Source organism: Varanus komodoensis, unplaced genomic scaffold (genome assembly GCF_004798865.1).
Source record: "Varanus komodoensis strain SLA01 unplaced genomic scaffold, ASM479886v1 scaffold2, whole genome shotgun sequence".
In the NCBI taxonomy this organism is placed as follows: domain Eukaryota; kingdom Metazoa; phylum Chordata; class Lepidosauria; order Squamata; family Varanidae; genus Varanus; species Varanus komodoensis.
Window position 1 is genome coordinate 57,228,983 of NW_025335568.1, and position 27,623 is coordinate 57,256,605.

General features: G+C 45.4%; 1 protein-coding gene across 1 annotated transcript in view; it reads left to right on the plus strand.

The window, feature by feature from the left end:
• PRKCE (protein kinase C epsilon) overlaps positions 1 to 10,006 on the plus strand; it is a 390,706-nt gene extending 380,700 nt beyond the window's left edge. The window contains exon 15 of the mRNA XM_044429676.1: positions 1,125 to 10,006. Within this exon, the coding sequence (XP_044285611.1) occupies positions 1,125 to 1,271 (147 nt within the window). The 3' untranslated portion in view covers positions 1,272 to 10,006. The remainder of the gene's footprint in view (positions 1 to 1,124) is intronic.
• Positions 10,007 to 27,623: the final 17,617 nt, after the last annotated feature.

Sequence of the window (27,623 nt, forward strand, 5' to 3'; positions counted from 1 at the left end):
AGGCACTTAATGTATTGTCTTCTCTTTATTGTATTTTTCCACAATAAAATGGCGCATAGTCCCAAGTAAGTGTTTACAGCACCTGGGCAGCAGGAGCAAACTGCATTTTATTCTTGTAGCCATGATGGTACTGTGATTTCAGTAAAATCAAAATGTAAAACTGCACATGCTCAGCGTACTGCTTTTTTAAAAATCCAGTTTGCCAACTAGAGTTTTTCCTTTGCTTGTTCTCGTTTTGCACTTTTGCTGTAACCTGCGAGGAGTGGTGAAGCAGCTGTAAGGCCTGGAGTCCAGGCAGGGGAGATGGAGGCTTGCCTGTGAGGCCTTCTCAGCTCCCCACCACCACCTTGAACAGTAAAGTCTGGAGTCCAAAATGGTCCTGCTTGTGCTGTTCCTGAGATATTTGCCTGACTCTGAAAGTGATGGAGTTCAGGGTACTCTCAGAATAGGGCTGTGGATATGGAAGAGAAACGTTTCCAGTAAACTTTCCCAGGATGCCCTGCTTGTTATTCTATGGGACTGGAATGAGGGCATGATGATTTCGGTGCCCCCCATCTCCACCCCACTGCTGACCCTACTCATAGATTAGCACTTTTCACATGTGGTATGTTTGGGTCACAAAAGCCTGACATACCACTGGAGACAGTGACAGAAACCGGGAGGAGAGACTGAAGGGCCAGAGTTCTGTGAGAGTCATCTTTGTGGCCGATAATAAGGCCCATGTTCTCTTCCCTGTTTCCCTGCCAAAGCTGTAGTCAGTCCACACCAACAGTTTACCCCAATAATCTGTTTGAATCCATGCTTTTACTTACCAAAGTTGCTGCTGTACAAGAGCCTATTTTAAGCTTCCTGCGTCTCACTCTCAGTCTCTCTGTAAGAGGCCAACCAGCTTCTTCAGAACCATCCTTTGCTTCTGTGGTCTTGCCTGGCCATCTCCATTTTCTCCTGTACAAAGTGGCTTTCATATCTTTATGTATGTTTCATTCCAGACAACAGCCTTCTTTTAGAAGCAAAACAAGCAAACGACTTCACCTCACCCCCCTCTGCCCCAAAAGCTCTTTCTGTGCTTTGACGTGTTGGTATGAAACAGTCCCTCACCCCTACTTTCTGCTTTCTTTCCTCAGAAAACCAAAAGGGATGTAAATAACTTTGATCAAGACTTTACACGAGAAGACCCAATATTAACACAAGTGGATGAGACAATTATAAAGCAAATCAATCAAGAAGAATTTAAAGGCTTCTCATATTTTGGAGAAGAGCTGCTGCCATAAACCCCACCCCCAACCCCAGCCAAAACTGGGATCACCAGATCACTGATACTGCAAGATGTGCTTCTGAAAAGATCCCCCAGCTACAACATCAAGAGCTACTTCTCTGATCATGAGCCCAGATCCCCTTACTTTATACTATCTATTTATTGATATTTTTCTTTCTTCTTTGATCTGGAGGCACTCCTAATCTCTCTCTCACTAAGCAATGCAAAGTATTTTGTATCAGAAACTGTAAAGGTAACACATTGCTGTTGTTTCTTGCTGCTGTATTTTTTATTGCCTTTTTTCACCTTCTCAATTTGGGATCTTTCTGTTATCCCCCAGGAAGGCTGTGACTTGCTGATTTTCATTATTATTATTATTATTATTATTATTAAATCTAGCACCTTCAGACTGACTCAGTCATTTTTGAGGTAAAAAAGTCACTCGAAGCTTTTATAATCCATTTTTCACACTGGAAAGTGTGGTCTAAGCCAGGGGTAGGCAGAAAGTAGGTCTAAAACATCTACAGATGATGATGACAAGGATGATGAGTGATTTTATTTCTACACTGCCCAGTAGCCAAAGCTCTCTGGGCTTTGTGGTTTGTGAGAACACCACGTCTGCCTTCTGCCCACATCTGGCCTAGAGAATGGTGCCCCCTGCATGCTCAGATTGTGAGAGGCAGTAAATAACCATCACAAGGGAAAGTTTGTGTATTACCTGTACACTGACGGAGTGGAAGTCAGCTCAGGTGACTTGCTCACCTTGGGTGTAATCCTATAAACCAGCTGCAAGATTTACTGCCCCAACACGATCCCAGAAGACACTGAGTTGGAGCCAAACATAGGGCAATTGTATGCATGTTTCGACAGAAAAAGGCCTTACAAATCCCAGCATGCCCAAGCCAGCCATGCTGGGAGTCATGAAACTGTTTTCTGTCAAACCATGCGTAGGATTGTGCCTTTAGTCATAAGACCTTAAGCCCTGTTGATCTCAGGGGCCTACTCTAAGTAAGACTAAAGCTGGATCCAAGCCGGTAGGTTCTCTCAGCACAGGAGATGCAGATCTAAAATGGGTGAAAGCGTTGCCCTTGATTTCAGCAGAGGCAAAGCACAGGCACTGCAGGCACAACTCCCCACTGCAGATCTGGGGGTCCCAGTGAGCCATACTCCTTTAACAGGGGCACCCCGAATTTCTTTTGCATGAGAAGCATGTGCCGGAGGCTGTAGTTTTGACCTGAGGCGTGGGCAGGGGGCGCACCGCCTTCCCCCCACGCCATTCCACCTGCCAGGGTTGTACCCCTGCTTCCCCTCGCCCCCAAGGATTCCAGATGGCTGTTTGCCAGAGCAAACATCCGTCGGGCACCCTTTGTGGGGGAGAAGTGTTTGAGAGCCATTCTGAGTAGGGGGAAAAGGTTACATGCCCCTCCACTCTTTTCAGACCTCCTGCCTCCCAGGGCTGCTTTTCGTTTATTTAAAAGTGAACAAAAAAAAAAAAAAAAAAAAAAAAAACATTTGGGCTTCATTACTTGTAATTGCATGTAGTTTGTAGTTTTTTCCATTGCTTTGTTGAAATAATTGGGGCATATTTCTGAACAAATAAGTTTAGAGTATCAGCAGAGTTGTGCAGCTATTAAAAGGCTATGAAAACACTTCTATCCCTATTCTAAGGACACAGATGCGCACTTGAGGCCAAGCTAAATGGGATGTTAGCCACGTGCTAATGAGGAGGGGTGTGAAAGCCTGCGTTGCAGGCATGGGGGCCCTGATCCAGACACAGTCGCTGGCATCAGGATAGCAGGAGCAACTTCTTGACTGTTGCTTTGGTCCAGAGGCCCAACGCCTGCATTTTGCTCGAGAAAAAAGCTTCCACCAGAGCAAATGGAAGTTTTCCCACTGCCAGCCCCAGTGCAAAGTGTTGGTGAAAGGGGTCCAGCCTGAACTGGGATTGCAAGCTTTCCTGATGCCTGCAATTTTTGTTTAGAGGATGCTGCCTGCAAGAGCCAACCATCTGAGCCGCTTCTCATTTGGCCCTTAGAAGCAAGTCTTACTGAAATTTCTGAATCTTCTTCCAGATAAATATGTGGTTTCCAGTGAGCACCAAAACAAACTTCAGGCACCCAAGTGAAAAATTCAGCTCTGAAACGACATACTATTTATACCACCTGCTGTAGAATAAAGCACTGGAATGTATTTATGTCGGTATCCCTCCCAGTCAGTACACCTAATGTGGGCGCCGTGAGACAGCTGCTTGAATTGCTTCCACAAATTACCTGTCCTTTGTTTTGAGGAAGAGTTGAACAAATTCACCCATTCTTCCATAACAAATTGGGACTGCAATCAAAGAAAGCTATTTAAAGCAGCCCCCATTTGGCGGCTGAGTCTTGTGTATCAATTGAACTCGAAATGTTTAAAATTGGCGCATTCACTGGGATATGTTGATAGGCTGAAGGAGGGTGTTTATCTTGTTCAGACCTGAAAAAGAGAGAGAGATTGGCATGGTTCATACACAAAACCAAGCCATGGTGTAGTTTGTTGAAGTCTGGCTTGACGCTGTGACTGAACCATCCTGACAAAGAAATCATGGTCATTATAATCCATCTATAATCCACAAATAGATCCAGTGATTGGTTATTGGCTTGTGACATTTAACTTTTTAAAACCATGGCTTTTTGAGATGGCTGAATCCACATCCATGGCTTAACCCTGGCTTGTTTGGGCTGCTATCTAACAGAGTTGCCCAGCAAAACAGATAGAAAATAAAAATCCTCTCAAGGCTGGCAATATGCTGGGGTGGTGGTAGAGAGAAACAAACCAGAAGTAGGGAAAACAATTTGATTTGTTTGCTTGTCTGCAAGACAATTCAAGGCTAAAGCTAAAATGCATTGTTAACTTAAACCATGGCTTAGCATTAGATAGTCACAAGGCATGGGTATAGTATTTTTCTGACTGGCAAAGGCAGCCATGTTTATGCTCCAAAGAGAAGAAACAGCATAAAAGCCATGAAGAAGCTCTCTTTCTTGAACAAATTCATCATTCTGATGCAGAACCAAGCGTGTTCTGTAAAAGGCACACCCAGAGCTTCTGCTTTTTCTGATTTAAGAGGAAAAGGCAGATTTGCACAATCGGGAGTCACATGCCTATAGGGAATTTGTTGGTCTGCCAGTCTAGGAACTGGCACAAAAAATAGCCACTGTTCCTACTAGCCACAGATACATTCATGTCCAAAATGTGATGCATGGGCTTTCTGGGAGACATTAAATCCCAGAAACATTTGGGGTGAGGATTCCATCAGGCTTGATTTCAAATCCGTGCTTTTAAACAATGTTAACTAGTAAGGCTGAGGCAAGGATTATTTCCTAAATAGAGGACAGTGCAGGCTTCCCCCCACCCCCTAAAAATTATGTGGCATTGCACTATCTAGCTGGATAAAGCCATCATTTCACATGCTAAAGGCAGCTCTGGGCCCCTTGGTCAGTGCTGTCCAAGAACTACTAGCTTGGGCTCAGTGGAAAGGAAAAGAAGAGAGAAGGGAGATTGCTTCCTTTGGGAAACAATCAGATGGGAATAGAGAAGCTGAGAGTGCAATAGGGATGGAAGTGCTATCATTCAGTGTGCCAAAGAAACTTGGGTCCCATTTATTTCAGTAGGTCTGCGCAACGTCTATCTAAAAGCAGCCTCTTCTGTGCACAGATTCCGATTCCCATTGACTATGGTAGGGCTTATTTCTGAGTAAATAGGTGTAAGATTGCTCCAAAAATGCACTTGTGGAAGTGGATGGGAATTTGTTTCTGGAGTACATGAACTTCTTCCAGAAACCAGTTACATCCAGTTTCGTAACCCAAGAATGCAGATTACTGAGCGAGAGAAGCATCTCTTACCAAATCTCACCAGCAAGCCACACTGTGACACTTAAACAGATGCAGCAAAAATATTTACCAAAAATACATATATAAAAATATAAATACCAAAAACGCACTTCTTTACAAGACTATGGGCTTAACAAGTATTAGAAACAGTCTGTCTGAAGGAGTTACAGCCAATTAAAATAGATAAAGTTGTCTTGGAAATTATTTCAGGGAAAATGCTTTTTTTCTAAGAAAACATAACCATGATTTTTTAGAACTTTATTTTTAGAACTCGTTTAAAGAATTAGAAGAAAAACAAAACAAAAACAGATGCTTTAAAGACAGGTGTTAAAGGGCTAAAGAGTGGACAGATTCTCCAAAAGCCTATAATGGCTTTAATAAAGCCATGTAGGTTTTCTACAAATTTTACAGTTTCTTCAGCATGTACATGATCATCCTTCCCTAGCAAAACTATAGAAAAATTAGTGTGTGGATCCTTTTCTACTCTTCTATGATTCTATGATTCCTGGCATTGACACAATGGCAGGCATGAATGAGGGGGGTAAAGACAAAAAAGTCAAGTTTTTATTCTGTGGTATCAGATCTGAAGACTTGCCCACTTGAATGACTTGGGTTCTTGATTGTTTATTTTTAATATTTTTTTAATAGCAGTGTGTTACTTTTACAGGCTTTTACAAAAACACAACACAAATACATTGGGCATGATCCTTCTGTGTGCATAGCCTCTCCCACTATTCTCCCTTGCTGACCTTTGGCCAGGAGTGATGCACTGCAGGGGATACATGAGGCCCAAACACGACACCCATGTGTGGATCCGGCCCCCGCCCCCTCCTCAAATCTTCTTCATGATTACCTGAGAACACGAGGATTCCTCGGATCTAAGAACGGGAGATGCATACGGACCTTGCATACTGGACAGTGGCTGAGGACCGAACTCAAAACAATGCTCAATGTGTTTTTATATTTAACATGCATTTTGGAAGGAAAACAAAGATGTTGTGGATGTGTGATTGTCACCAGGTGAGCATCAGAGGAAGAAAGCATAGACCCCAGCCCCTGTCTGCTGTGATCCCAGGAACGATTGATCCCTCCAGCAGCTGCTATTTCCTCTTCAGCTCTGCCTGCGTCAAACACAAGGACCCATTTCATGCCATCGCTCCTGGCCAAGGCTCAGAGGGGAAGAGGGATGCACACAGTGGCAGCGTGTTTGCGCATCGCATGATACTGTACTACTTTGCCATGGGTCCAGCTGGGTCATGCCCAATAAATACTACTGTTCTTTTGTTTTTAATGTTTTGGGAAAAAAATCTGGTATGAATATTGCTCTATAGGAAGAATACAAAGCCAAGCAAACCCATTCATCCTGTGAAAATGCATTAAGAGACTGAAGATCAAGATTCACAAACTGACATTGCTGAGAGTTGTACATGGATTTTCTTGTGTAGTCATTAAAGATATGGTAACTCATGTGGAAAATACATTAACAAATGTGAAGTTACCACCTGTAGATATGCTGACAGTGTTATGTTCTTATATTTCTGGGAGTACCTGTGTTTGTGTGTGTGTTTGCGTGTGTGTGCGTATGTTCCTGTATTGTTGAGGTCTATATATACACATACATGCATATATATATATATATATATACACACACACACACACACATATATATATATATATATATATGGACTGAATGAGCAGTTAAGGGAATCCATTTTACTTGTTGCACTTGGATTTTCCAATTTTATATATATATAAATGTGTGTGTGTGTGTGATTGGCAGAGTGGCACTCTAAAAGCTTATTTCTTTATTATTTTACTTAGGGTTTGTTTTCTGTTTCTGAGGGGTTTTTTCCCTTTTGTACAGGTGAGGATTTTGTATATAGGTGTTTACTGCAAGGCCTGTGGAATTCAATGAATATAGAGGTATCAACTGCTGCATGTTCAGACATATTATTAAAAAAGTTAGCCTATGAAAGATTAACTATGATAATGTCCATGTGCAATACTCTGTTTGTGTACTGGTTCTACTTATGCTGTCAAAAATGAGGGTTTTTTTCCCTATTTGTTTGTTTTTCTGTTACAAAAAAGAAGAAAAAAGACATAGACCTATATTCAGCTGTACAAAATTGCCTGTATAGTTCTCTTAAACTCTCTGTGGGATGATAGAGATGGAGAGCAGGGACTGAGTAAAGGAAGAAGGACCTCTGTTGGCAGGAGGAGTCGGTCAGGCCCTGTCCTCCGTCTGTCTCTGCGGCACGGAAACCGCTGCAGGCAGGTTTCGTCCCCCGCTTCTCACACGCATGTATTGTGAGGCACCCAGGTCTGTATGGGAGGAGTTTCATGCCAGTGATAGGGTGGCCTTGTATCCCATTTTACAGGGACAGTCCTCTATTTGAAGGGCTGCCAGAGGACCGTCCTCTATTTGAAATACCTCTGTTTGAAGGGCTGTCCAGTCCAGTTCTGGTTTAAAGAGAGGGACCCCTCCGAACTGTTGCCCATCGCCACTGCAAACTACACGGCAGGCGCACCGGTCACCTAGTCACAGTCTTCCCCAGGATGATGAGATGTACTGTACTCCTCCTTAAATTATACGAATCCTTTCAAAATGTGCATCTGTACATGCAAATTAGCATATGAAAATTTATGCAAACCACTGCACTCTTGTCTATGTTAGTGGAGTGTTCCCTCCTTTTTGGTGAAGCATAGGTGGCCACCCTAACCAGACTGCATCAGCACCCTGCACCCAGCACCCGCCAGGGCCCAGTTCCTGGCATGACCAGCCACTGCTGATGCCTGCTCCGTGTCCCCCATCCAAACATGGCTTTGGCTTCCTACTTTGAGCAGCCGTGGGCAGCTGCCCTGTCAATCTCTCACAGCGCCCCTGCCCTGTTGTCTCTCAGGAGCACTCTGGGAGACTGGAACATGCGGTTGGACGCGTACTGCCCGGAACACTGCGGCTGCCTCCACCGGGCCAGCCAGAGCGGTTCCAGAGGAGGTGGCCCACCAAAGGTCACGTTGCCCAGGGCTCCTCCAACCGCGACCAGTCCTGCCAGTGGCGATCACATCCCCCACTATCCAGAAGGCACAACCAGCCTGGGGAGAGAGCCAGGACGAGCTCCTCTTAGGCTGCCTGCGGCTCCCTGTGTTACTGAAGGGGCGTGGGGCGAAGCTGCAGCACACGGAAGCCTCCTAGGAAGCCAGCCCAGGCTGCCTTCTCAACAGGCGGGATGAGGCTAGCATCAGGTTTGCATTCACTTTGAGCGATGACGACATTCAATTTCATTACAACGGGGTGTGTGTGTTTCTTTTAAACTCAGGTGTAATGATTATATATACATATACATACATACATGCATATATAGATATAGAGATATATCTATATGTATGTGTATATATAGATAGATAGATGTATTCATATGATGATTATAAAATATTAAATATTATGCTATATCAAGTCATGTGTTGTCTGGCTTACCAATGTAATAATGGATCAAAACCTTTTAGAATAATTTAATTTATCTTGTTAAAAATGGAAGGGCTGGGAGTGGGGGGGGATAAAAGGTCGCCCCAGCTTCTAGAGTGGAAGCACAGAAACGTCACAAAGGTTTCATCATCTCATTATTTTATGTCTATTAAATAATAAAATAGAGGGGAGGGGAAAATAATGTAAAGCTGCCCGCTAGTTTTCTATATGATAGCTAATACAAGCTCCGTGTATTTCTGATGCATGTTAGCTTTGGACATCCAGTGCAAGAACTGACAATGCTAAGTGGTCTTTTCCGTAGGTTAATGGCAGTTTTGGAGGTATCAAGTGGTCTTCTGAAGCTGCTCAGACATTAGCTAGAACTATTGTACAGTGCACTAATGTTTGTATGGAATGAGATGCCTTGATACAAAATTAGGATTGGCCTTTTTATACAAAGGAAAGTATTGCATTCCACAAAGCATGTGTATGCAAACTTGTGGACTGTGTGACTCCTTCATTCCTGGCATGAAAATCTCCGACAAACATTCATTCTAAAACTGCCCCAAAAGCCACATTTTTGTCTTTTGGGATGCTGAGTAAAAAAGCCCAAACCTTAGCATGGGCAGATCTGTGGCATCTGCAATCTGGAAGGCCTTTGTTTCAATCCAGCCAGAGGGGTTCTTTGGTGGGTGTTTCCAATACAAAGATGCATGCAGGATACACACCTGCATCTGAGGTAACACATCCGCTCACCTGAGCCCTGCTGAGCTGTCTGGATGCTGGAAACTGCAAGGCCACCAGATGGTACTTGTGACCACATCTGGATGGGAGATCAGTGGGATTTAAGCAGACAGTCCTCAGCACAAGTGAATTCCATTCAAGTAATTTTCTGCTCAACAGGCTTTGTCTTTAACTTTGAATTCATTTAAAAAGAAAAATGCTATTAGATTTCTTCTTCTTTCATGAAGTGTTTCCATCTGTTGGGAGGAAAGGCAGCATTCAAGATATGCAAAATTGCCAAACAACAATTTGAAGTAATCAGATAATTTTCACTTTCTCTATGCTTTAGAAACACTATTTAGTAAGAATGTGTTTTTCCCCCCATACAGTGAAAATAATGCCATCTCTCCAAAAAGGCTTATATGAGAGAAAGACAGACTTCTTTTGAAATTATGTGCAAAATAGTTCTGGGGGGAAAATACAAAAAGTACTCAGTTTTACAGGAGTGGGGAGGTGTCTTTTTTAATTGTAAGGCTTTCTTTGTACAGATTTTTTCTTACAGTTGTAATTTGAATCTCTTGCCATTCATTAGGGTAATTTCATTGTAGCCATTATTACTGTGCCAAATGTACTGTATTCTAAAGGATGTGAATGTGTATTGTTTCAGAACCTAATAAATACAAGGATGTTAAAAACTTACTTTGGCATCTCTCACAAGTGCTTTCAAACAAGGAATGAAGAGTATGCAGCATATACTAACACAGGTCTAGGTGTACATTTTGAAGAGCGGAGAGCTCCATAGCCACATCCTCATGGGAAATCCTCTCTCTTCCCCCCGTTTTTAAAGGAGTGAACACTCTGGCTCAGATCTTCATTGCATAACACAGAAAGGGGTGGAGAGATGGACAGAGGGCTGAATGACGACTTAGTTTATGCAAAATGACTGCAGTTCTGTGCATAGTAATTTGGAAGTTAGTTCCATTGAACTAATAATGGTGCTTCCCTCTAGCTGCATGGTTTCAACTTGTGAAGCACACTGAAAACTTTAATCAAAGATCTTTGACCCTTTGAAATGCTTTTGATCTGAAAGGCAAACCATCTTGCAAGGAAGTGCTAGAAAAACTTGGGAGCCTTGTCATCAGCCCATTCACCTGGCAGAACAAAGCATGTCCCAGGATGAGGCGGCTTCCTCTCTTCCTCACAGAGTGAACTGCCCCCCTGAGTGAAAGAGCTCCCATTTGATGCTTCGTCAGGAAGCCCCGACTAATCCCAGCTGCTTCTGTAATCCTGCACAGAACGTAGGTTGTCAAGTAGCGTGCTCTGGAGTTCAAAGTCCCCTCTGCCATGAATCTCACTGGGTAACTTTGGACCTGCCGCTGACTCTTGGTCTAACATAACTCACAGGGTTGTTGGGAAGATGAAAGGAACAGGAGGAGGCTCAGGGGAGACTGGAGCCTCCTCTGTCACTAGGGCTCTCTCGAGTACAAAATAAAAGCTGCAATGGATAAGGAGCGCCACTGACATAGGAGTCACCAGCCTCCCAAGAGGGCCATGTAAGCTGCCTTGGGACCCCTGCAAGGAAAGGCAGGTTTAAATGCATGAAACGGCTCATCCCACGCATGCATTTTGGCACATGTATCCAAACCACGGGTTTGATTCAGGATCTGCCTTCAGTTGACAGAAGAGCTATGCTTGCCCATCACATTCAACTGGGTCCCCTGAGCCTCTGTGTGGCTTTTTCAGGGAGTTGGCTGCACACAGCTAAATCTAAACCTTTATGATTACCTGTGTCTAAAAGTAAATTGAGAAATGACCCTTGGCTATCCAATATTCTTGACCACAGATAACAGTCCAAACGTCAGTTGGGGGAGAACCTGTCTTGGAGGATTTCATTTCTCACCAATCCTATTTTATTCAAAGGCTATTCATCCTCCTTCTCATAAAAACTTTCATAGGCCAGGGAAATCCAAATATTTGTGTGCTCGGAGGGAGGAATGGAGCATGGCAGCAAAAGACCTGTTTGCACCTGACAGTGGTCCAGAGTCCAGATCAAAATGAGAATTCCTGCTGAAACCCTCACATGATCCATGTGGCTTAACACAACCGAGAGTTGTCTTGATTAGGAACCAGGTGTTGGTCTTTAAACTTTACTACTGATCCAGTGCAGAAAAACACTACAGAACACAATGCCTCATTGTTCCTTGAGGCCTTCCTGCTTTAACCATCAATGATCCTTACAGTTTGTATCCCAATGTATCACCTAGAGCAACAGTTTTATGGACCCTTTGGCCTAGTCCTTATTTCTCTGTTACTGAAACATAGGTTGCTGTGTTGTCTGAACCCAGCAGAGGTAACAAACCATGGTAAGCAGCCCACACTTCACAACAAATTATGGATTCTCTTAAAGGGTTGCTCATGATTAACAAGGCATGGCTTGTTCACAAAACCATCTCACCACAGTGGGGAAATTACTCAGTTAAAAAAAAAACAGAATACCCATGTTTCAGCAGAAACTCACACTCATCCCTTGAGTGTAAGTTATCATGTTGTTGGAACCCAGTCAGTAACCTTCTTACTATGCTGAGATATACTGTATTTCTGTGTAAACATTAGTCATTCTTTCTGAATTGCATCCCTTCACATGCATTAGTGCATGCAAACGTTATACATATGTATGCCTTCTTTTGTCTTCTTTCTTGACTATGCATTTCCAGCATCCCCCCCCCTTTATTTCCTTTTTTTCTGAGGCGGGGGTGGGGGGGAATAGCTCCCTACGGTGAGAATTCACATATTAAATGTCCTGCCATTAAAGTCTTTCCTCCACAGGGATACATGGAAAGCATAACTGAAACCTGATGTACCACTTGGGGGGAATCTACCTGTGTGCCCCCGCAGCCCGTTCGTACATCCTAGCATAGACCTACCACCTCAGTGAGCCCTGGGCCTTTGTAGCCTAGAAAATATGAGTGGACCAGTTCAGAAATGGGGTGCCCTAATTTCTGCATCAAAGAAATGTGTGAGAAAAGAGACGAACTCTCATCTAGCTTCTTTCCACATCTTGCAGTATCAGAGCTGGACTGGAAGAGAAATGTCTGGTGCTCGTGATGGCTACTCACACCGGCATACACCCTTTGATGTAGAGGAGATATAGGCCCCCCTTTTTTTACATGAATGTTGTGACTCTGTGAATGAGCTTTAGACTTACAGGAACCTGCAATCTCTGCAGAAGTTGTGGGGTGGACAGGGGGACATTGAGACGAGCTGCTTCCCGGAGGCTCATGAAGCTGGATGGGTTGGTTTCCTAATGACCCTTGAGGAGTTTCCCAATGACAGGTTTGGCCCTCCTGCCAAAGCCCTTGAGGGACCTCTGGAATTCAGAAATGACCTCAGACATTGACATGATCTCTCCTAAGTGCCGCTTCCACTTTTTGCTTGCTTTTTCTGATTGTGCTGTATTACACCCATTGCCTTGGAGCTGAGAAATAACAATCACAGTTTCTGTTGACAAGGACACAGGATAAGAGTGTGGGGATCGAAATGGAAGCACTATCATGGTGCACCTCCTTTGTAGTCTGCTGTTGACTGTTTTCACAGCTGATTGTAAACCGAGATGGAAATCAACTAATCTTATGTTAAAACAAAGAAGAACAACACTTGTTTATGCCCATGGTAGATCAACACACCAGAGTGTTCTTACATGATCTTCTGTTATCATACAAAGTCCCAATGGATAGGTGTTTTATGTAGATTTTATAACTGTGATTATCCAAGTCAGGCAATTAGACATCTACCTCTCCGTTTATGGTGATTAAAAAGATAAACCCAACTGGGCTGGTAGTAAAGTTTAACTTAGATGTTTGACTTTCAGAAGCCTATTCAAATTTGAGGGATATGTCACTTTTTACTGCTTCTCAAATTGTTTTATAGGATAGTCCAGCACAACAAAAATCAGACATTGAATTTTATCCATACATAACTTTTTCCAGAAATAGCAGCATAATTCCATGCAGGCCATTTATGTATTTATTTAGGGGAATACATTTATATGTCACCTTCAGGGCAAGGCCATCTCAAAGCAGCTGTGCTGGAAGGGAAGTGTCGCAACCTGAATGAATAAATGATCTTACACTAAGCAACTAGAGTTGTTGGTCCTGGTGGAGGTAGCACTGATATTAATGTGTTGTTTAATTGTATATTCTTAAATAGAAAATAATAAAAAAATTAAAAAGAAGGAGAAGTAGGGGAAATCACTTTCCAAACTAATTCTGGAGTAGTTTCAAACCCAGCTTGCAATACCTCAATAAAAGACAACTGAAATGTGCTATTATTTTACAATACATTAAAACATTTATCTGGGTGGAGTTAAGCGTACCTTTTTCAGGAAAGCATTCCAAAGAAATGGGGACATCACCAAGGGGTCCCTTTCTCTAGCATCTGCCAATATGATGGCCCTTTACAGTGGGCCTATGACCAGGGCCTCTAAGGCGGCTCTTAAGTCATGGGCAAATCAAATGGGTAGACGCTGTCTTTCAAATAATGCAGCCCCAGACCTCTTAGGGCTTTAAGATGAAAACCGGAACTTGAAAGCAAGCCTGGAAATCAATAGGGGACTAACATTATTAGCATACTATTAGTTGAATATACTCTAAATGCCAAACCCCTTCAACATCCTTGCAGTTAATCATGGTCCTTTTTGAGAGATCTGGGAAGGAGGCCTCAGTTGGACAACTGCCGACAAGGCACACAAAGATCTCCCTTACTGGTGCCTTTGGGTAGAGATTAACTGAGACCTAATACTCCGCAGTCTTCTTTTATATAGGCGGGCTGCTGATTCTCTGCTTGGTGGGCTGCTAGCAAACCATCTGAAGGTATTTGGAGATGTCCTCTATTTGAAGGGCTGTCTTGTCCCATTTCGGTTTAAGGAGAGCTGCTCGGCACCCATGAGCACTTGCACGTAGCCAAGAGCTCTCTACAAGACAGACCCATTGCCATCTTTCAAGGCTCTGTCCAGTTGGGAGGCTGGGAACAAAGTCTGGGGTTGTGTTTGGAGGGGAGTGAGGAGAGAACTGCTTGTTTGCAGGATGGGAAGGGAGGCAAATGGGGCAGGGAAGCATTTGTGGAGGTGACAGTGGATAGCTGGAGAACCAGGCAGCGAGTGAGACAGAAGAAGGGGCTGAGGACAAGCTGGAGGCCAGAAAGGATTATGTGGGTGGGAAAGGCTTTAGGAGATTCTTAGCCACGATCAGACTTCAGTTTACTGTGAATTTGTTTTCATTGTCCCTCAAGTAATCACTCTTGTCTTCTGTTAAATCTGGGTAATTGCCCATGAAGCTCATGCTTAATGGATTTGAACACCTCTCCTGATACCAACCCTGAGATGGTGCTATTAGTGCATGGAGAGGGTGTCAAGAGCACACGCATCACAATGAATCATCCTTTTTAAATGCCATAAAGTGATCCTGCCGTTTTACTGATATGAACCGCCCAGCACAAGTTTAGGCAAAAAGGTCCTCTGGCTGCCCACAAGCCAGCGGCGACGTGCCGGTGGCTGCAGCCCTTTTCCTAGCGACACACGCACTGGCACGTGCCCTCAGTGACTGTGTGGCCAACGGTGGTCTCACTTCAAAGCTCCCCTCACCCAAAACACCCTTTCTGGGTGGTGCAGGACACAGGAATAAGCAAAGCTCAGGAAGAGGTACGTGCTCCCACTCACCCAGTGATGGGCAGTCTGTGTCCCGCCAAATAATTTTGGGCCCCTGAGCATTAGCCATTCTGACTGAGGTTGAGGAGACGCAGTGCTCAGCAACATCTGGAAGGCAAGAGATATGGCCTCCCACCCAGACTGAAGAGACACCCTTCTGAGTTTGGAACCTGCCCACAACTGCTCTACACCCTTGTAAACACTTCAGCTGAGTTGCCACCCCCTTTGTGGCGCCCAAATACCACAACCAGCATTCGCAACACACACCCTGAGCAGAACCAGCACACTCAGCCGCACACCGGCATCTGCTGCCTATCACGTCCACTGGATTCCCTCAACAGCACAGCTGGAGTGGAGACTGCCTCCCAGGGCTCGGGGCCAAGGTCCACGTTCCTCTCCATCCATGGAAGGTGCTACTGCACAAGGGTGGGGGCTCTGCCTCGTCCCTACATCCATTCAGCAGGGTCCCTCAACCCTCTGGGCAGCATTTTCAGAGGCCTGGCGGGGATGCTCACTTCTACCAGACCAGTTGTGCGCACTTAAGTATGGACTCAAGGCTAACTTAACCATTGTGGGCTTCACGGGGTCTACGCTTAGTAGGACTGAATCTGGATCCAGCCCCTTTAACTGGCCATTCTCCATCGTCCTGGAAATGGAACTGGAAAAGCCTGGGTGGGCTATTGCCCTGTCCAAAACGAGGATTTCCTAAGAAATTGTCAACTGCACTACAGTGAGGAGGTTTGCTCCAGGAGCTGCATCCCATGAGACAAAGCGACCTTCTGTAAGAGGAAGGCAACCACTTGTGGTAAGTCCCTCCACCCAAGTTTTGGGATTTCTCTCTCTCTCCCCCAGACCACTTCTAACCCCCTCTAGCAGGGTCTCCTCACTCTTTGAGTAGCATCTTCAGGGGCAAGCAGGAAAGTCCACTTCTATCAACACAATTGGTCCAGCATGGATCTGAATGCCACCCAGACTTTGGAAGCCCCCACCAGTTTCGGAAGTCCTTGCACAAGGAACAACCCCACCCTCCCCAAGCCAGACCCAAGTTCTGAAGCAGATATAAAGAAGGATACCACTGAGTGGTATCCCCAGCCAAACCAACCTGCACCCATCTGCCTTCATGACAAGTGATCTGTCTGCTAGGCTCAGTCTGCTGTCCGGGTGCTATTAAAAGGCAAACTCAAGGCCCAGCAGCTCATCCTTCTGATGTTTCCTGCTCTTTAAACCAGGCTTACACAGAACAAACTTTCAAACAGAGGACTCTTCTCTGTAAAGTAGGGCACATGGACACCCAGCCTGCAGGATTCTAAACCCATGTTTGCAATGTCAACCTAATTGCGTTCTGATCTTTCCATGTTCAACAGAACCCAGTTAAAAGTCAATGAGCAAATAAAATCCCAAGGAGGTGACTTACACCAAAGGCTTCTGTTTGCTCAACTCAAGAAATTTATTTAAGGACCGGATTTGGGAGCGAGTCTTTCAGCATTTTCCACATAAGCTGTCCTCACAGAAATCATGTCATCTTGAAAGCACCCAACCAGCACTGAGACATCCCCTGGAGCCAGTCCTCTGCTCCGTTTCTTATCTGTCTTGAAGTTGCCGGCTGCCTCCAGCATCTAAATCTTACCAAATCCTGACCATCACCTCTCTGCAAAGCAGACCAAAGTCTACGGCTTGATGTGCATTGCTGTGTTTTTCCACACTCTGATGGCTATCTCAGCATCACAGCCTCCCTTGCATTTCACTCCCTTTCCCCTCTCCTGCCATGCCTTTTCAATTACGAGCCTCCACCCAGGGCCTGCATTTTCTTCCAACCTCACACCGGGCACAGTACTGGAGAACAACCCCCTCCCCCAGCAAAAAACCAGCTGCTCTGCTGCATGGGGTGAGATGCTGTGGTGTCAGCAGAAGCATCCCCTGGCTCCTAAGGCTGTCCTGACATGTTCCTTAAATGGGTCCAGGGGTGCAGCAAAATCCTCTCCATTGGAGTGAATGGGAGCAGAGGGGAGGGGGTGTGTGGGGGAGGGGAGGATAGAAGAAAAAACAGAAAGGCTGATCCTTCACCACCATCTTGCATGGAGCTGACAGGACCTTGGGGCAAATGAGAACCTCCATGGATTCTTTCATAGAAACAGAGTAGAGTTGGAAAGGGCCAGAAGGAAATCAGGTTGGAACGGGCCCACAGGACTCCAGGTTAAGCCATCCCTCTGAGATGGCTGTCCAGCGCCCACAACCTCCCTAGGGAATTGGCCTCATTGTCATCCTGCTGTAACAGCCAGGTATTGTTCCCTGATCTCTAGCCAGAACCTGGCTTCCTGCAACTTGAGCCTGTTATTCTGTGTCCTGCGCTCTGGGACGATCGAGAAGTGATCCTGGCCTTCCTTTTATTTATTTATTTATTTATTTATTTATTAAACCGTTTCTATGCCTCCCCTTGCCGAAGCCTCGGGGCGGCTTACAACACAATAAAATACAATAAAATACAGAAATAACAATATAAAATTAAAATTAACAACATAAAATAAATAAACAATATAAAAGAAGTCACCCTGGCCAGATAAATAAGCAAATATTGTTAACAATTAAAATGACGTTTAAATAAAAAGGTCTTCACCTTGCGCCGAAAAACAAATAACAATGGCGCCAGGCAGACCTCCCTGGGGAGCGCATTCCATAGATTGGGTGCCACCGCAGAGAAAGCCCTCCTCCGAGTACCTACCCTCCTAATTTCTTTCATGGAGGGTTCCCGGAGAAGGGCCTCTCTCGCAGATCTCAAGGGGTGGTCGGGCATATATGGATATAAGCGCTCCTTCAGGTAACCAGGACCCAAGCCGTTTAGGGCTTTATAGGTCATCACCAACACCTTGAATTGGGCCCGGACTTCAATGGGAAGCCAGTGAAGCTGACGGAGGACTGGAGTCATGTGAACATAACACCCCGTCCCCATCAGCAACCTGGCAGCTCTATTTTGAACCAATTGAAGTATCTGGGCCATCTTCAAGGGAAGCCCCATGTAAAGCGCATTACAGAAGTCAAGGCGGGAGGTCACCAGTGCGTGTGTCACCGTCGCCAGGCAGTCGTACTCCAGGTAGGGGCGCAGCTGATTAATCAGCCAAAGCTGAAGGAAAGCGCTCCTCGCCACTGCTGTCACCTGAGCTTCCAATGAAAGCTCTGGGTCGAGGAGCACTCCTAAGCTGCGGACCTTGTCCCTAAGAGGGAGTGCAACCCCATTCCGGGCCAGGTCAAATCCACCCTCTCCGAAGCCCGATCCACCAACCAACAGGACCTCCGTCTTGTCTGGATTGAGCTTCAGTTTGAAGATTGAGCTTTTTGTGACTGCCCTTCAGGTACTTGCAGTGTGCTATCCTGTGTACTCTCAGTCTTCTCTTCTTGAAGCAAAACATACCCACTTCTTTCAATCTCACCTCACAGGGCTTTGTTTCCAGTCCCAGGTTCATCCTTGCTTCCCTCCTCTGAACACTTTCCAGCTTGTCCTTAAATGGTGGTGCCCACGACTGGCCACAGTACTCCAAAAGAGGCCTCACCAGTGCTGAGTAAAGCGGAACTAGCACTTCACAGAATTTGGAAGCAATACTTCTATCAATGCACTCTAAAATAGCATTTGCCCTTTTTTGCAGCCACATCACATTGTTGACTCATATTCAGCTCCCAAGATCCTTCTCACTTGCAGTGTTGTGGAGCCGAGTATTCCCCAACTTGTAACAATGCATTTGGTTTCGTTTTCCTAGGTGCAGAACTTGGCATTTGTCCCTACTGAATTTCATTCGGTTGTTTTCAGCTCAGTGCTCCAGCCTATCAAGGTCACCTTGAATCTTGTTTCTGTCTTCCAGGCTATTAGCTCTCCCACCCACTAAACATGCAGAGGTTGCGCCCTTAATGTTTTTAAAAGAGTTTGTTTGGGGCTTTATCACCTTTTGGGAGAGATTTGTATTTGTTAATGTTAAAATGACAGCACCCATATATGGGATCATTTGCTTTACAGCAAATCCTGTCAATGCACAAATGTTTATGCCACACACTCAGCTCACTAACCGATTTTGGAGAAACAGGGGGATTACAGCCGGGCAACTGATGATGAATTCTGTAATATACAGAGAACTTTAGCATTATTCCTGCAGTGGAAGCTTGCAAATGTTTCCCTGACCTCCTGATCCTTGCTTGTAAACAGTGGATTCCAGGCATTCTCCTTGGAACCATCCAGTTTCAAGGCGAAAATTAATCCCAGCCATAAATGTTCTTCCTTAAGCAACTAGAAGGTGGAAGTGAAGGAATGAGAGACCTTGAAGGGGGAAGGGGAGCACAGAGGAAATCACTTAGGCCAGCTCCTCACACGGATATCTGGAAAACGCACTGCCAAAGGCACTTTTAAAGAGCAGGAAAATGTCATGACTAAAACACACGGCGTGTATATTCTTCATTTACAGAGTATCATGACCCAGAGGGAAATAAAAATCCATATAAACTATGCACTACCTTTACCATAATATGTATGTCATACAATATGCTCCCCACCTAGTTGGAAACACAGATAGGAGGGTACTTGGGTAACCAGCCAAAGGTATTTATGAGTCTTTGGGAGCAACGCTGTGCTTCCTGGGATTTGGGGGATTAGCCTCAGTCCTGCATTTAACATGCTCCAGAGGCTGTGGGAGGCCAAATGGGGCATTATGGGCACAGGCTGGGGGAAGCCAGGCAGGCCTTGAAATTATGCCTTGCGGTATTGAGTCCCTTCCATTGGAAAGAAAAGAAGTCAGGGAAACGTCTCGCTGCCTGTCACACACACACACCTGCACATGCACAGAGAGAGAGAGGGTGTGAGAGTCCAGTTTCCCAGGTGACTACATCCCCTCCCGCAGTGCGCACTGTTTCTCCCCCCCACTGGCAGCGAGGGCCTCACACCTCGAGAAGCAAGTCATGAGACCCGGAGGAGCCTGGGCCCTCGGGGAAGAGGGTGCAGACCCATCTCCCCAGAGCGCAAGAGGCAAGTCAACAGGACCGCTAAGAGAAGATAAACCCTTTCGTTTATGTCTGTTAGCTACTAGAACTGCATGTTTCCCCACCTCCTAGTACCTTGGCACCTTGCTTCCTCTGCTCCTGCTGGGAAGAATACCTTGTGGCATTGACTTCTTGACCCCTGTAACCAACCTCTGACTGCCTTTGATTACTCTCATAGCAAACTCCTGCTCTGGTATATAGACTGCTCTGTAAACTTGCTGGTTTTAACCTTGGAGTGACTTGTCTTTGATCATTGTCCACTGCCTGGTGGACTTTGCGGCTCTGACTTTGGACCCTTCTTCCCTATCCAAGCCCAAGCGCTAGACAGCAGGACAAATGGTTTCTCAGCTGCCATGCAGCTTTTCCCCAATTCTAAAAGTGTGAAAATGCTTATCCGAAGTTGAAAGACTGGCAGTGAGGGATTTAAGTGAAAATATGCTGTTCTCCTTTGCTTTGAGTCCATTCCCCCTGAACGGCTTCTCCAAATGGAATTCACCCCATGAGCTGCAAAGGTTCTGCACAGCTGCTCCAGTGGGGCCTTCAGCAACCTACCACTGAAAATGCAATCATCACATTTAAGTTATATGGACAGCGATGAAGCTGGACCTTTGTTCAAAGACAAGATGAATCCTGAGCTCTATATGCATCTATCCAATACATTCCCACCAAGGGCCACCTGGTAAATATTACCAAAGAATATTGACATCCAGACAGGCACCATACCCAAACATTAACCTTTTCCAAATAAAATATAATTAACTGGTTTTATTCTTGTTTTCACCACTATTTATTGGATACAGTGTGTTGTCTGTTGTTGTTGGTATGGTTTGTTTTGGTTTTTATTCTTTGTAAGCCATTCAGAGACTTTTTAGTAATGGGACGGCATATAAACACCTTAAATAAATAAATAAATGAAATGGTTGGCATGCCAAATCAGCTTAAAATATAACCATTCTTTGCTCTGTGTTTGCACAATGTTTATCAGCTAGCCATTTCTATAACCTGCTGCAATGCCATGCCCCGGATGATGAAGGTATATTCATAAATTTACATTGAAAGTTAATAAACCAGAGGGCTGCTCTCGTTTGTAATAAAGCTGGTTTTGCTTCTTTGAGGAGTGCAACGGTGGCGTTTCCCTGCCAAGTTGAATAAGACCAGGAAAAGGCTACATTACATGATTGGCCATCAGTGCGGAGCATGAAATAGTGGGGAACTGGGGGATAAGCAAGCTGTTCTCTCAGCAGGGGCTGGGAGAGGTGCTAGTCCGCTTGAGGCGCTAGAGGAAGGGACTGCTTGACCCGGGCTGCGCAGCACCTCAGGCTTCAAGCCAGGTTTGATGCGTGTGTCTCTGCAGGTTGCATTAGTGGCAGGGATAAAACTTCCTGTATGCAAGAAAACAGCCTGCCAAGGGCTTGGTTATGTCAAACCCTACACATTGATTATATTTATATCCCCTCTTTCTCCCAAGCAGCTCAAGGTGGCCTGCAGGGTTTTCCACCACCATTCGATTCTTACAACAACCCTGCAAAGCAGAACAAGCAGGGCAACAATGAGTGGGTCATGTCAGGCAGGGGACTGCATTGCAGAGTGGAGATCTGAATGTGGGTCTTTCCCCACCTCTAGCTCATTACTCTAATCCAGCTTTTCCCACACAAATGTTTTGAACTGCAGCCCCCATCAGCTCTATCCAGCATAGTCAAAAGATGTGGGTAATGGGAGCTGTAGTGGCGGAGGCTATGCTAAGCACTATACCAGACAGTCGTACATGCTTTTTCCTGGCCAGTTGCATTTCGACAGTCAAATTCTCACTTCAGTGTCCCCCGTTTTCCTTGTCTGTCCTCAGCTCTTTCTCTTTCCCTCTTTGTCTTATAAACGCCCAATAAATTTTATATATAGAGAGAGAACACATTCAGGCTGCAATATTTAGTTGATTTTTTCATCCAGTAAATCTAGGAAAGATATTTTGATCAATTGAAGAAGTGTTCTCAATTAATCAGTCAGCAGATAATACTAAAAAATCTAAGTAAGTCTTAGTGAAATACTTACAATTAAAAAAAACCTAGCTGGCAATTGCCATCTTAGCAGAAGTGATCTTTATCAAGGAGGAAGTAAATGCTTCTTCCAAAATGGTGTCAACTGAAAAAGAGGCAAGACTCATTAAAATCAAAGAAAGTTTGCTTATATTTCTCTGTTCATCTGCTTATATAATGCCCCATGACAGAGTTCTCTGGGAGGCTGGCAAAGATCAAATATTCAAGTACAAATCAAAAATATGAAGGGCCCCACCCGATGGCCCCCGGAACTATGACCTTGGAGGTGCAAATTCTCTCTTGGGGCCTCACACTCCATCCCCTTCTTGCCACCAGAGAAAACTCTGCAGTGGCTTTTCCTCCAAGGTCTGTGTCACAGCCTTGGATGAAAATGCAGAAAGGAAAAGGGGGGCATGGCTGTGGGCAGGGAAGGGAGGACGGAGAGAGGCCAACCTGCACTGCGTCCTCTGGTTTCTCCAGCCCCCCGCCAGGCAGTGCAATTCTATGCAACGAGTTCTAGGGCCCAGCTAGCGGAAGAATTTTAGGACAAGGATGGAAGGGTGAACATTGCATCTGTCATGGCTCCTACCCTCTGGGAGCTCCCCACAGGGCACAGGAATATCAGACGTCTCTGAGATTGAACTCCTCCATTTAGCAGGCCCAAAGGTAGGCCTGGCCATGATGGAAACCCTCTGCTCTTAGGCCTAGCACTAAGCAGGGCAAGCCATTGCACGTGAAAATGCTGGGCACTTGAGTCTTGCCTAGGGTTTCGTGTTGGTGGGCTGTGGTGTGAGCCAAGGGCCTGGAGTGGCCCGGCAGGGCCCTTCAGCTAGTGCAAAACACAACAGAACAAGCACTGGCTGGAATCAGGCCTTGCGATTATTACGATGCTGTTATCCTCACCAGTTCCTCATTCATTTCTAGGCTCAGTTTAAAGCAGTAGTTTTAACCTTAGAAGCCCTCCATGGCTGCTTGTGTTGAATTTCTGCACATTGCCCTGAAAGCTTTGACTTTAGGGCAACACATACATTGTATTAAGAAGTAAATAGCATCCAGGCATTTAATTAGCAGGCATTTAATTAGCTTTACTAATGTATTGGGACAATATATTCATTGCTTAAGAGATGTGATTTAATTTGTTTTGTAGCTTTTAAAACTTTGGTCTTAAACGAGGCTTTGATTGATTGGTTGATTGATTGTCCTTTTATATCCTGCCTTTTTCCTACAAAGGTCTCAAGGCAGCTTACATCATTCTCCTCCTCCATCTTATCTCCACAACAACAACCCTGTGAGGTAGGTTGGGCTGAGAGTCTGTGACTGGCTCAAAGTCACCTAGTTGGCTCCATGGCTGAGTGGGGACTAGAACCCAGTTCGCCTAAGCCCCAGTCCCATGCTCTTAACCACTATACCACACTGGTTTTTAAATTGTATAGTGCATTTTTATGATGTTTTTACTGTTATCTATGTGCGTTCCTATTGTATTTTATGCATTGCTTGTCACCCAGAGAAGTTCCACAATGGAGCAATATAGAAATAGAATGTATAATGCTAATACAGATAATAAATAAAAGGAATAAAAATGTAATATTTCATTAAATCCTTTTATTATCCACAGTGAAGAATAGAGTCAATGCAGTAGAACTGAGAGGCAGTGTGGTACAGTGGTTAGAGTGCTGGACTGGGGGTCTGGGCTCTAGACCCCACAGGGTGACTTTGGGCCAGTTACTCACTCTCGGCCTCACCTCCCTCGTGGGGCTGCGGTGAGGAGAAACATGGAGCAGCCTGGGGTTCCTCCCAAGAGAAAAACCACCAGGACATCAGTGCAATGTCATCCTCCACATCTCTCTGCAGATCAGGGCTGTCAGCTGTGTCAGCACTAAAGATGGGATAGGGAAGCCTTCCCGTCCCTGCAGCCAGTAGGGGAGGAATGGTAAATGTGCAGGGACATGCTGGAGAGCCTGGCAAGCCACCCCCGGCCTGGCCAGCCCGAGCCTGCAAAGCTGAAGACAAGGCAAGAGAGTCCTCTCCTCGCTTCCCACTGGCCACGCCCAGGACAACATTGCCTGTCCGCAGTTCTCCATGCACTCGCCTGGGAGTAAGCCCATTCATTCAGTGGGACTACCGTTTCAGCAGATTTGTACAGGGTGTTCATTCACTCACTCATTGATGGATTAATTAACTAAACCGAATGAACTGACACATTTCCAAATCCCATTCTTGTTTACTCAGAAGCCATTCCAAATGATTCCATCAGACTCCTATCTGTCTGCCTGCCTGTTTTGTTTTAGCTAATTTTGTGTGGTTAAATTCCTTGGAAGTCTTTTTGATCGGAAGACAAGTGTAGCTATTTGCATAAATACAAAAAACCAGTGCTTTTTTTGTAAGAAAAAAGGTGCCGGAACTCATGAAATTATTTACCTTTCGCACGTAGTCAATCACTGTACACACGCACACATGTCAGTTGTGTAACGAAATATAATGGTCGCCACCTGCAGTAAGCACTCAGCGCGCAACCACACGACCAATCACAAGCCGAGCAGCGCCACAAGCTGAGCAGCGCCATCACAACCAGCGCAGACGAAGTTCGCATGCATCGGATTTGACACACAAGCAGCCCGCATGCACCGTTTTAATGATTTTTGCCACCGACCTGCTATGCTCGACAGGGCGATTCAAATCCACATGGACCAAACATCAACTTTTCAAAAGCTACTTTTAAAACTTGGAAAATCTGTCAAAAAAGGGTGCCGGAACTCCGTTCCGATGCGTTCTGTGACAAAAAAAAAAAAAGCACTGCAAAAAACAAACCATGATTCTCAGCAGTAAGAGATGGAAAAAAAAGTTAAGACAACACCATCCTGTATCCAAGGATTATGAAGAGCGTGCTTATCTAGGTGTCTGTTTCTAATACTACAGCAGAACAAAACCTCAAATGTTCTGAAGTTTCCAGATATGGGTGCAAATGCTCTCAACCAGCCTCCTGCCAACCTTTCTCAGTGGGATGAAGTACTAAGAACTTGGGGTAGAAGTCCAGGCCACACTCAGCAGAATGAGGCAGGAGGGCCTGAATGTGGCAGAGCGAGTGAAGCAACACACATTTCCACAGAAAGAGGAGGGTGCCCATAAGAGCATCCAGTGCAAAGTCCAAAACTGCTGGACTTCACTGGCTCACTCGATAAGACGGTGTTTAGCTCTCTGTTTTGTTTGCAGGAAAAAAGGAACCAAGGGAACATTATTAAAATTAAGGGTGATGTGGAAAAAATGTATAGAGAAATTATTTTTTCTCCTCGTCTTATAATATTAGAAGTCTGGATCACCTAATCAAAGACTGGCAGTAGATCCAAGACCGGCAAAACAAAGTACCGTTTCACACATACTCATCTTTATTCAGTGCGACTCACTGCCACATGATGCAGAGAAATCTGCTTTTGTAATTGATCTGAAAGGTACATTCCTGTACATGACTACTCAGAAGTAAATGCCATGGAATTTAACAAGACTTTCTCCCAGACAAATGCAGATTGTGGTATGCGCTCCCCAGAGAGGTTTGCTTGGCGCCGAGTGTATATTCTTTTTTGGCACCAGGTCAAACTTTATTTAACTTTATTTATTTAACTTTATTTAAGAGTTATTTAAAAAATTAGTATTTTAATCATTTTAATCAGTTGCTCTTGATTTAATTTATTTTTGGCTGTATATTGTTTTGTATTTGTATTAATTGTTTATTCATTTTTGATTTTAACATTTGTAAACCGTCCTGAGATGCCACACTTAGAGGATGGCATATAAAAGTTTTAAATAAATAAATATGGGATTGCAAGTTTACTGGAGGATAGGACTGCTTGTAGGTATTAGTGATGATGGTTAAATGCAAGCTCCGTGTGCATCAGCGGCATGCCCCCGAATGCCAGTTGCAGGAGACGGGAGAGAAGCAATGGCGAGTGCTCTCAGGTCTGCCTTGCAGATGACGGGTCGGTTGCTATGAGAAACAGGTTGTTCGACTGGATGGAGCCTTGATCTGCTCCTTGCTGAATGTCCTTGAAACGGTACAGCTGGGCTCCTAGCAAGCAGCCCCGCGTTGCCCAAGGCAGCGGCTGAGTAGCCCTTCAGTGACAGCGACGCTGAGGGCAGCCGCGTTCTCGAGGTGGTGGAACCGAAAGTGAAGTGGGCAAAGAGGCTGCAGCGCACATACTAACAAGACCGGCGTGTTTACCTTACATTTCTTACAGCCAGTAACTGAGCTGTAAAAGAGAGGTGGCTGCTTTTTTAGACGAGGGGAAAGCTGTACCAAAGCCAGGAAACCTGCAAACAATGGGCAGGTGGGGGGAAAGGGAAGTGGCCTTCTGAGGGACCCGTGAGGGCAGAGTGGGAGCTGGGAGGGTCTGCCTTTCCCAGCCTGTCCTAAGGCAGGCCTGGCTCCGAGGGAAGCACTTTTCCATGAGCAAGCGCCATAGCGTGAAGCTCTGACGTGAAGCTGCACCCACAACCCGGGCTTTCGGTGACAAAGTTGCATCTGAGCACCTGCAACCTACTTTGCAAGGGGTTTCTCCAGCATTACTCATGTGCAGCCACTCACAGCGGCATAGTTATTGCAGCCGCCGTGAGTCACGGGCTCTGCTGCAGACGAGCACAAGTATGCACCTAGCCCCTCGGCCAAACCTACCCAGCTGATGACAAAGACGATTCATGGCCTGCCCGGAAAGATCCATCAGCGAGAAGACCAAAGGGCTTCATCAGAGCTGTAGCCTGCAAAATGACAGCTCATTCGAGACACACGTGGTGTCCTGTGGTGGTGGATTTCATAACAGATCGTTGTTGGCCGTTGTGAATTTGCTCAGGAGGCTGCAGAATTGTCTACCGTTTCAAAAACAGCAACCACCAGCTCAACAAAATTCTTAGCTCAAGCTCTGAAGGCAGCTTGGAGGATTAGCTCTCAGGAGAATGTGAACTGGTGCACCCCAGGGATGTGAAAGGGTTGCAATGAACATCTGCCCTCTTCTTTCCCATGGATCCGTGTGGCACACGCTCTGTGGGCCCAATGAATTGCTTCTGATGTTTCTCTACTCTTGCCCCTGCCTTTCTGTGCTATAAAACTACCTCTGCGAGCCACAGCCAAAGAAAGCCCCACCTCTGTGCAATTTTCCCATAAACAAACTCAAAAGTGCCATCCTGTGGTCTCCCAGCATTACGAGGGAAGCCATAGGAGTTTTCAGAGTCCTTCTCTGTGACCCGGAGGCTTGACTGTCAGAAGCCAAGCCCTGCTCTGCTCCCTTCAGCAGGCAGCGAAAGAATTGCATTGGCTAACCTCCCCCACCCGCACCCCAGTTGCAATGAGTCATGGGAGGGGGAAGGTGCATGTGGGAGCACAGGAAGGAGGACGAGGCCGTGGAGTCGCACTGGGTCCATACCCTCCACTGGCCCTAAATTAGTGAAAGGGCCGTCCAGCTCAGCTGCAAGGTGCCTGGCCACAAGGGCGATCGCCATCAATGTGCCTCACACCGTGCACGGGGTGCTTTTTGCATCTCTGAGCTGAGGCTCACAGGAACCTCCAGAAAGGTGGAAGAATGTG